Below are 11,269 nucleotides of genomic sequence, written 5' to 3' on the forward strand. Positions count from 1 at the left end.
GCAACCTGAAGTCATCAGTGGTATTTTAGTGCCCCCTTGTGGAAGATCTCACACTGTTACTAGTGGCAGCCTTTCTGAGAAAACATTTCTACACATCGATTTTCAGCTTTCTTAGCAATACTGTGGTTACTTCTTGTAACCCCCCAAAGTGACAAATTACAAGATACTAGCTGGCACATTATCCTCTGGCACTAACATCTGCTCTGTTCTTTTCATCTCTTGGCTTAAAGGGGACAGGGAAATTGCAACATCTGTTCACACAGATGTCAACAGGATTGTGTTCATTTATCTACCAAATACGCCAATCTGTGAAAAGCCATGAGGCAGGTTTACTCCACCATGTGTGGAGTATTTTCTAATGTTTTATATACCAAACGAATAATTTAGAGAACAATTGGCGGATTAATCAGTAGTGAAAATAATAGTTTGTTGGAGCCCTGGATTGGACCAAGATGCAAGAGTTTTCTACGACCTATTAATTGGCCAGATAGATAGATAGATAATCTATAAATTACAGAGCATACTAGAATACGCTATAGACATACAGTACCAAACTATAACTACTAAATTATAAAATATAAGAATATAGATGAGACCGGGTATGGTTGTAAAAACAGGATGGTTATAACAGCACCTCTTTCCTCAATACAAAATTACCTATGAGTCATGTTTAACAAGTATGACCACTTCCTTCCTGACATGTATGTGAAATGTCTAAGCAATATGAGGAAGTGTGCAGATTTTACAGCCAAAACACAGATTTCCAGGTATGAAAGTAACTTTTTGTGGCCATTTCAATATTTTGATTAGTGTTATAACTTAACTAAACACATTCTCTCCTCCTATCTCACTCCTTTCTTCAGGTGACTGGGGAGTTGAGGAGGAAAACTGATGGGGGTGTGCTTGCACGCATACTAAAATCTGCGTCAGATAAGGTGAGGCAGGGAAAGACAGTAGGGTCTGTGCTTTAAGAGTACTCAGAGAAAGAGGATCAACACAGCTGCCAGGTGTGGGCTATCACACCAGTCAATACGGTGCCCCAGGAACAAGTTCTTAAACTCAGATTTGAGTATTTTACCACTCCTGGTTCAGTGGATTTCTTTGAATGGGTTATTATTTCGATGCCTGAAATAATGTCTGTGGTTAACGCAAGCTTAAGAGACTTTCACATTTTGTTCTATGACATAAAATATGTCAGTAAATACACCACTTGAGAATTTTGAAGTTTTTATGTGTCTTAAAAAAGACGGTTGCTAACAAGCGGCTAAATGAGACTGTAGAACAATCATGCTGAACACGGCTTTACAGTCTTGTTGTGGTGGAGATGTTTGGTCATGCAACCAGGGTGTAGTTCGTTTATAGCCTAACATTAGCTTTTTACTTCTGATGACTGCATTTAGGCAAGTAAGTATTATAAATGTTTGTTTGCCAGAGAGCTTATTTTCTGCAGTAATCCAAAATCCAATGGGAAAAAAAATCCAATTTTGACGAGGGAACCAGGGCAATGCGAGGTTCCGCATCAGTCTACAGAAACACATCAACCCTGGAGCCCTTTATATGCACAGCAAGAGAATGACTGGTTACTTCACTGAGGCATCAGTTGTATTTTGGACTCGCTCAACCTAAGTCACTAAGCATCTGACAGGTACAGGTTAGCAAGCTTGACCTTGGTAGGAACTGATCATTAGTGTATCTGTTTTTCATTTATATTTTTAGCAGTTGTGTAATTTTTAATTTGTCACACTTATTGTTATAACTGTTCCCGGTAGTAGGGCAGGTTTTAACAAATGAACTCCTTGTACTTGACATATATTAATTAATTCTGTGATATAGTTTGAGAAGTTGGAAACATTGCTATTTGTAGTAGACACAAAAGGGTACTTTGTGTCAAAATTTGAGAGCTTTTGCACAAAAATTCAGTGACTTACAGGTGCTGAAAAAAGTGTTAGAACTAACCCGGTCTCCCGTATACATTTAATGCACAAGCTTTTTTAAGTGTAAGAATAACAATGCAATTAGTTAGACTGAGGGAACGCCATGTGAAAATTCAGCATGCATAAGGTTATTGAAGGACCAAAGTCTGGTTTGGACAGAAAAATACCCATAATTCGTTATCTAAAAGAAATAATAATGCTCAAATAGTGTGATTTTTTTTTTGTCTAAAGACAAACTGCAAATATCATATTAAGCATTTTGTATAAATGCGTTTAAAGTACCTTTAAATGCCTTTATGTGCACGTTTTAAGTGAAACTGAAACTTCGCTGTGGTTTAGGGTGTTTTGTTAGCCAACAAAACAAATTCAAAAAACGACCGCTTCAAGGTCTTCGGGAAATGTAGTCTTCAAGGTTCTAAATCAATGGGCGAGATAGGGAACAAAAACTACAAGTACCAGCATGGGACCGCTTCTTTGCGCATGCCCATACCCGATCAAATGAACGGAAGAAAAGGTAAACTAGTCTGAACCGTTGTAGGTACGACGCAGAGGTAGTGGTGCAAAATCTGATATCATCCGATTTTCTAGCAAATTTATCCTAGTTTATTTAATCGAGGTTAAGTCAATATATATTCCGTAACGTAATCTTTATGAGATTTGTCAGCAGAAGGCAACGAGAGACGATAAAACTGCGTTTTTGTCCGCCGCCCGGAACCGTTGCTGCCGTTTGACCTAGCTAACATTAGCAAGCATTAGCAGCACAAACCGGGGCCCAGGTTAGCCACTTTCCCAAATAACAGGGGGTTTTAGCTTTTCTGTTTTAGTTTTTTACGACACATTTTAGCGCAATGGCTTGCGGGGCTACTCTGAAAAGGACTCTGGACTTTGATCCGCTAATGAGCCAGGCTTCACCCAAAAGAAGGAGGTGCGCCCCGATGGTGTCCCCGGTCTCTTCACCACAGAAATATTTGCGTATGGAGCCGTCGCCGTTTGGGGAAGTGTCGTCCAGGCTCACCACAGGTAGGAGTTTAAATCCACATCGTATATTTCAGTGTCATTTCAAGTTCAGTACGGTAAAACCAGGCTTTACTGTAAACTGGACAACGTTAGCATTACCCCGTGTGTACCGGTGTCTATGATGTGGTGAATCTCCCAGGTGTAAATTCAGCAAACACTTCCTGGTAGTTTCTATGATTCAGTATTTGGTTTTTAGTATTACTTCACAGTGGGTTGGGAAAGTTAGTGTGGGAGCAACAGGAATGCAAGTACTGTGATGCTGCTGTGTTATTAATAGATTGAAGCAGTATTTGACTACAGTCTCTTTAAAGTCATGATGTACCTGGATTCATCAGCAAGGCCACATTAAGTCAACAGATTTGTGAATTCTGCAGTGGTTTTGTCTCACAGAAGTGCAACATCTCTGTGTTAAGGTGTTATATAATGAAGGAAGTGTTTACCTTTCTGTTTCCAGAGGAAATTCTACACAACATCAAACAGGAGTACAAGCGTCTGCAGAAGCGACGACACCTGGACACTGCTTTCCAGCAGGCAGAGAGTTGCTGTCCTCTGGACCTGCAGAACATCCACAGTGGAGCTGCCCTACCAGGTAGCTACTGTCTTATGAGGACATTGACCAGTTATTACAAATGATTTTAACCGATCACTTCACCGGATTAGTTGGCTTAGCTCCTGGTTAGGATGACAACATGACATAGGCACATAGTGGCAAGACAGATACTGAGACAGAACAGCCATATTGTCATCTCTTAATGATTCCTCCCTGTTTAGCCATTTTCCCTTTTGAGACTAATTTGATTTGGAGCACCTACTTACCAATGACTGACATATCAATTTACTTTACACCAACAAATTAGGATGTTTTCTATCTTTTGAGTTGCTGACAACCATGGGGAATCCCACATCCTTAGCCAACTCCTGGAGTGAAACAAAACTTCCAGATGGAAAGCCCCCTTATTCTTTCACTTTCATCATTATGGAGTCAAATGCATTGATGCTCCGAGGGGGAGTGTACATCATGTATTAGAGACGGATACAAAGCATGAATATGTTGCCATACCTAATTGGCATTAAAACAGGATGATGTAATATCTATCACAATATCAGCCTGATGCTGCAATGCTCTGTCAGTGGGTAATGTCATATATTCAGTATTAATAGTGTGATATTGACTCTTCCAACAGGTACATCCTTGGGTGCCTCATCCCCCACCAGAAAAGAGCAGCCTTTATTCTCCCTCAGACAGGTCGGGATGATTTGTGAAAGACTGCTGAAAGAGCGAGAGGACAAAATCCGTGAGGAGTACGACGAGATACTAACGACAAAGCTCGCAGGTATGTTTTTTTTTTTGTTTGTTTTGTTTTTCCAAAATGGCTCTTAAAACAGCAGTTTGTCACGAGTCATCCACACTGTGTGCTAATACGTGTACGTTCTTCCAACAGAGCAATATGATGCGTTTGTCAAGTTCACACATGATCAACTGATGCGAAGGTTTGGAGAGCAGCCTGCCAGCTGTGAGTATATTTATTATTGCCAAACACTTGTAGCCCATTTATGATCTCTACAAAACTTTCCCCAGTGTGTTTGTCTTTGTATGCCTTCATGCCAGCTATAGCTGTGGTCAGAGGCATTATGGTTTCTAGTTGTCTGTCTGTCTGTCAAATTTGGCAAAAACATCCACTTGAACTCAAGGATGAACTTATTAGATATTAGTCATCAAAGGTCACTGGGACCTCACAAAACATGATTTTGACCATAACTCAAGAATCCATATGCTAATCATGACATTACTTCATACAAATGTCTAACAGGATAAAATAATGAAGTGATGACATTTTATATCCAAAAGGTCAACTTCACTGTTACATCATTATGTTCTGCAAAAACACTTTTCTCGTTTTACACTTTTTTACATCCTCGATTCCTTTCCTTGCCTCCTCTTTTTGCATCTTAGTCCCTCTCCCTAATGGAGGAGGCAAAGAGGAAACATGAGGAGAGAGCAGTCAAGGTAGCAGGCATTAAGAAGATGAGACGTCCGTGTTTTCTGAGCCACCATTTTAAAGTTACATTCAAATAAAAATGACTGGTGGCACAGGTGCACCATCTGCTGAGTGTTACGCTGGACACACATCTGTTGTACGGCACGGGTGCTGAAAAGACTGCCTCAAAGGATACACCTGCGCATTCGTGCTCATAGGTCCTCCGGCAAGCCTCAACTCTCCTCACTCTCTCTCCTTGAGGTGCATTTTAGGAATGGAGACATTGTTTAAGATGGCGTGCTGAGATTGATTTCTGGGTCACAGGCTGGACAGAGGAGACGAGAAGGCACAAAATAGACAAATGAGAAAAGCCTCTAGTATCTGCTGATAAAAAGCCTGACACAACATTTGCAACTGAATGTAGAAATTTAAGAATGAAGTTGAGTTTTAAGTACATGTTTTGAATTGGAATCTGATTCCAAATTTATAGAACTGGACATTCGCTAGGAAATTTTGTTTTTTGCTTATCAGTTCCTAAAAGCAGATTTTGGTCCAGCTGTTGTTCTGTCTGTGTCAGCTGTTACATGAGTCACTGCACACGTGTTGTGTTTACATTTTGCACAGCGGACTGCAGCTTGCTGTCGGAGGTGTGGCTAAGCTTCATAACGGTAGCGGTACAGTGAAATATCATACCTCATTTTCACTGCATGGTTCGGTTCAATTCAGCTCACTTTTGGTACTAGGTCCTCGTCACTGTTTCAGTTTTCCAGTGCAGATAGTAACCCCTCTGGATTCTCAGCTGGTTGCCATAGCGACGCCGTGTGAAACTGCTGTGAAATCATCTTCACTGAGACACCTGCTGAATCCATTCATCTGCAACCAAACAGAGAAACATCTGCACTTCGTTACTTGTGCAGCGTAGTGTACAGGGTAGTTTTGCAGGCTGCCATTTCTAAAAATCGGGTCAGCAAATAAAAAATTGTGGCCGCTGTTGTCGGTAGCGTTACTATTAGGGCTGAACGATATATCGTTATTGTATCTATACCGAGATATGAACATGCAAGACATTAATATCCCAAAAGGCAACGATATTGACGATATAATTTCCCCATGAGTTTCCCCAGCTTGACCTGCATGTACAGCTCAGCCAATCACAAACATCCTTTTTACGCTTGCCCTAAATGTACAGCTACGGCCAGCCAATCACAAACCTCATTTCCTGCTTGCCTTGGATCGACAACAAAGCCAGCCAATCACAAACATCCCCTTGAGCGAGGGAGACGTGCTGCTGCTAGCAACTTGCTAGTAAACACAACACATTTGTGACTAAAAATAGTTTTGTTCGAGCAAATTAAATCATTCAGCACGCTGTGTGAGTACAGATTTCAACCAGCAGCAGAAACGAAAGGCGAAACGGTTGTGGGTTGAACGGGGGTCACAGACGGGAATACGGCGGAGCGCTATGGCCGCCGCAAGATAACGTGGTTTACCGGCGTTTCACCGTACGTGAAGAGCCTGGTTGATTTTTATTTTATTTGTTTATTTTATTTTGATCCCCCCTATGTTAATCACTGATTGATGCTGTTTTTGAAGTATGAATAAGTCAATAAGTAATTTATTCCACTGAAATATCATTGATGTATTATAGAAAAGTGATTTATCTTTTTATAAATGACAAAAGGCACATCTGCCTCATTTTGGCTGTGGTATCCTGATACTACTCAGAACCGTGATACTTTCACTGGTATTGTACCGTGGGTCCCAATTTTGGTACCGTGACAACACTACCGAGGACTGTATGAACAGTGCCTTGCATTAAAAGACACGGCAGGGACATCTGGGTCCTCCTGTGTCAAGCCCAAGCAAGGTCAGATTGCCGATGCATTCAGTAGCATAATGCCATACCAATCGACGTCCAGCAGGCACAAAGACATTACAAATGCTATAACGTACCATATTGCTACACATGATTCCCGTGTATTCAGTCACTTCCAGAAAATGGTTCGGACTCTTTTTTAAAAAATTTTTTTTATAAAGAATGCTTAGTTTTCACTGAACCCATAGTCATATCGTATCGTATCGGTATCGAGATATCTGGCATAAATATCGAGATATGAAATTTTCTCCATATCGTTCAGCCCTAGTTACTATATAAAAATGGTGGTATTGTGGCACAAGTTACATTTCTCTCTCACCAATCAGTGGTCTGCAGTGTTTTAACTCCACCTTCTTGTGTCGGCTTAGCTCGCTTCAAACCTCAGCCGAAGTGGCACCAAAAAAACATACCAGATACTATCCCCAACTTTAGTTAATGAATAACCAAAAACGTGCGAGTCGAGTAGAGCTGAGCAGTGGAAATGTGGTTTAATAATAATAATAATAATAATAATAATAATAATAATAATAATAATACATTTTATTTATACAGCGCTTTTACAGCTCTCAAAGACGCTTTACATTTAAAACCAAAGAAAAGAAGTACATACATGTAAGTGCAAAGACACAGACAGAAGACAAGGACAGTATAAAACAACAAGGTGCAAAAGCATAGTGCAAAACAAAGAAAAGGAGGGCACGAGGAACCGAGAACGAAAAGCTAAAGTTTAAAGGTTAAAGGTGGATTTGAAAAGGTGGGTTTTGAGGAGTGATTTGAAGGTGGATGGATCTGGACAGTCACGGATGTGTATAGGGAGGGTGTTCCAGAGGGAGGGGGCGGCTATGGAGAAGGCTCTGTCGCCCCAGGTTCTGTGCTTGGTCCTGTGTGGGGGTGAGAGGAGGTTTTTGTCGGATGATCGAAGGTTGCGGGAGGGAGTGTGGTGGTGGAGCATGTCCGTGAGGTAGGAGGGGGCCTGGCAGTGGAGGGCTTTGTGGGTGAGGAGGAGGTTTAGTAGTGCACTATATCAGTAGTGTCTTAATCAAGCAGTGTTTACTGCAGTGTGTTGTAAGTCTCTAACTACTCAGTGTCCTTAGCCATTGTCATAATGCCCCACGATTAGCTTATGCTCGTGTGTCCAGTCAGTTTTAATGAAAACCTCAGTCTCAGCTTAGCATTTCACTTTGTATTTCAAAGTCGGTTATAAAACAAGTACTGGTGTGAATCCCGGTGGTCAAACCTCTGCCGAATTTTAAACCCCATTGTGTGAATCAGTTTAGATGGAGACAGTTTTGCTCACAGTTTCAATTGAACTATTCTAATATAACATCAGGACAAACATAAGCCGTAGTGATTATTGAGAGTTGGAGATGTTTCCAGCAACTAATTTCCCTGACATTTAAATGGAAGTTTAAATGTACACTAGTTGACTAGTCTAAACTGAAATAACCTCAGAAAACAGTCAGAATTTACCACAATTTAATGTATAAGGCTGATAAATATTGTGTATATTATAAGAGCCATTTAAAATTATTTATCTTATTTATCAAAAAACAATTATTGTTTTTTTTTTTTTTTTTTACTACAGCTGAAATGTGTGGCACTACAAACCCCAACCCTAACTGACTAAAAGTTATCAAGTAATATTTATTTACTGTATATTTAAAGTCCATACCTAACAAACACACACACAGACGCATATGTCCAGGCTTCTCAGGATCTTCCAGCCAGCTTGAATAAGTGTCATGTTCGGACATACTTTAAGCACATCAGTGGAAAGCTGCAGACTTGTTTTGGTTGCTCAGACGTGCACAGAGTTCCACCCATGGGAGTGAACGTATTTCTGGTGCCGACTAATGAGAACAAATGAGAGCCATTCACTTTCTCTTTCACATGCGACCTGTGGAGACGAGATGAAAATCTAGCGGGTACAGGATTAGTCAATGGCGGACTTAAAATTTGACAATTGGCCGTAGAAATGTGGTGATCAATTTTACTTCCTGCTGAAGTTTATTCCATCTTAGCTGAGCAGAAGTTTTAGGGGCTTTTTTTTTTTTTTTTTTTTCTAAACCAAGCTTTGTTTTAAGTTTGGGAACTCCCAGAACATTCCTGACATCTGGTAAAACTGAGTTTGTATAAACTTCCAGAAGACCGTTACATACCTGGGATGCAGGTCTGACTTAGAGATCCAGCCTATACTCCTGTCCTGTACGAGTCCCAGACATGAGCTCTGAAGCCATGTCCTCATAATGATATGAAATGTGTTAACGCTCTTGTCTTGTTTCTTCTGTAGATGTTTCCTGAGTGTCAGCACCTGATATTGAGGAATACCCTTTGCTTCGAGCTACTCCAGGGACTCAGTGCGTCCAGTCGGACTTTTCTCCTAGCTGTGCCATACCGACTCTATGTGGACTCAGTCTGTGGCATTCACGTTTGCTGTGTCTACCAGAGTTAGGAGGGCTTCCTGCTGCCACCCCCTTTCAAGGACTCTCTGTGACTCGACAAGTGGCCTCTCAACTGCCGTGTCAATATTTATTTGGCTTTGTTCTGATGCCATCGTAAAAGGCTGACTGCCACCTCACACTTGGCCTTTTGATTTTATTTTTGGATGATTTAGTTATTTCACAGAGAGGATGTTAGCTGTGCAGCTTCTCTATATGTACATTTTGAAAAAGGGATTGAACGTTGACAAGTGGACAAACCAAGACGTCTCCAGACTGGAGTCCAGGATCAGGCCTCTTGGTTTTTCTCAGCATTGTTTTAAACTGTACTGGCAGTAAACTGCTATTACATTTGTATACACTGTATTTTTTTATTCTTTTTGCTTGACTTTTGTTCATTGTACCAAAATTTCATGGTTTTATTTGCTGTAGGTATAAAGGGGCTTTGTTTCAAGAAAAGTAAACAATAAAATGTTTACACAAATTTGAGTTCGTGATGTGTTTTCATATTTTAAACGGATCACACAAGTCTGAGAAGCTTTGCTGATTTCTACATGCTGCCAGAACAGAGCTGTGGAGGGGAGCTGAATTTAGTTTGACTTTCATGTCTCATCAGCAAAGTCTGTTTCCACAAACCCAACACTTGTCATTGGTACTATTTCTTTCTGCAGAAAACTTAGAATGATGGAAGATTTTAAAGCTTCATGGAACTGTTCTCTGCACTTAAAGAAGTAGGCTACAAAATAGATTACTATTATCTTGATTAAATATGAAAAGCAGACGGCTCAATGTCATGAAAATTATTAGGATTTTAATTGTTAATTTTAGTCAATGTCATACCTTCTTTTTCATTATTTTCTGATGCTGGTGACATATAATTGGTTAATCATGTCGGACCCTGTGAGTTTCATACCCGGGGTTCTGTGTTTTTTATAACAAGCATGTCCTCTAATAGAAATTGTCTACACTTTTCTCGTTGGCTTTTTCCTGGACTTAAAAAATCTTGAGTGTTTTGACTTAAAATCTTTAACTTGAGTTGCACTAATCAGAGCTTAGCAATGTCATATTTAGATGATTTATTTGTGCACTGACAGTTGTTGGGGTTTTTTTTGTTGCCAAGGAGATGCCAAGAAGTTAGATCAAACCGCACCCAACAGTCCTGATGAAGCTGGTTTCCTGAGTTTGAGTCGTTAAGCCTCTAATAAAGAATACTAAGGATGTTTTTTCACATTCACAAATGTCATGAATATTGATGTGGAATACATTTAAGGTTCGAAACCTTGTTTTCAGGTGACTGTTTTTTTTCTATTGTACACACACACAAAAAAGGGAACCATGCACACAATCCTGAAAACTTGAAGCTCGTGTATCAACAACAAAACTCCTATACTTTATTAATCCCAGAGGGGAATTCCAAAATGACACCCTAATTATTAGTTGGTTCGACACTTATCTCATTTGGCAAAACACTTCCATCACGTGCCAGAGCACAAAAAGGCCTCAAGTAATTTCTACCATGTTGGGGTTAAATGGAGCAACATGGATAATGTATTACGGTAACAAATAAATATGATCTGTGTTACCTTTTTTGGTATTTGAGCACTGATTTCATCATTACATCACCAGATACTTTTACAGCACTGAGCTCAGTTACTATAAGTTTGGCCAAAACAGGCATCAGTTGTGTATTTTAGCAGGGTTGTGATGGGAGCTCAGAGGAATGTGCATTGTTGACTATGCTGATACAATAATTGTGTCAATGCAATATGAATGGTATATTCACAGTACTGTATTACAATATGGCAAGTTTATAGTGTATGTACCAAGAAAATGCAGCTTAATTTGGGACAAAATAAACCCTTTATTTTTTTAAAGAGGAAAAGTAAACAATTTCTACACCATTTTGTACATGTGAGTGTGTAACATGGCCTCGTGAAGACAAAACATATATTAACAGTATTTAGACAGTGCTTTAAATGTATTACACCAGTGTTTAATTAATGCTCAGTGACAGCTGTGTGTGTT

General features: G+C 40.0%; 1 protein-coding gene across 2 annotated transcripts; it reads left to right on the plus strand.

Annotated features, from left to right (window-relative positions):
- The first annotated feature begins 863 nt into the window (after positions 1-863).
- akirin2 (akirin 2) lies at positions 864-9,728 on the plus strand. 2 transcript variants are annotated; one of them, XM_078173898.1, is made up of 6 exons: positions 864-935; positions 2,779-2,954; positions 3,406-3,540; positions 4,136-4,285; positions 4,394-4,465; positions 9,097-9,728. In XM_078173898.1, exons 2-6 carry the CDS (start codon positions 2,783-2,785, stop codon positions 9,105-9,107), a joined length of 540 nt encoding a protein of 179 aa, XP_078030024.1. In that variant the 5' UTR covers positions 864-935; positions 2,779-2,782; the 3' UTR covers positions 9,108-9,728. The 2 variants fall into 2 exon arrangements, with proteins under 2 accessions (XP_078030024.1, XP_033505269.1); XM_033649378.2 differs by lacking the exon at positions 864-935 and having other exon boundaries at positions 2,430-2,954.
- Positions 9,729-11,269: the final 1,541 nt, after the last annotated feature.

Source organism: Epinephelus lanceolatus, chromosome 13 (genome assembly GCF_041903045.1).
Source record: "Epinephelus lanceolatus isolate andai-2023 chromosome 13, ASM4190304v1, whole genome shotgun sequence".
NCBI classification, from domain to species: domain Eukaryota; kingdom Metazoa; phylum Chordata; class Actinopteri; order Perciformes; family Serranidae; genus Epinephelus; species Epinephelus lanceolatus.

Bases quoted from the DNA above. Each gene is read 5' to 3' on its own strand.
- akirin2 (XM_078173898.1), top strand. From the start codon at position 2,783: ATGGCTTGCGGGGCTACTCTGAAAAGGACTCTGGACTTTGATCCGCTA. The intron at 2,955-3,405 runs GTAGGAGTTTAA...TTCTGTTTCCAG, and splicing joins GTCGTCCAGGCTCACCACAG to AGGAAATTCTACACAACATC. The intron at 3,541-4,135 runs GTAGCTACTGTC...CTCTTCCAACAG, and splicing joins CAGTGGAGCTGCCCTACCAG to GTACATCCTTGGGTGCCTCA.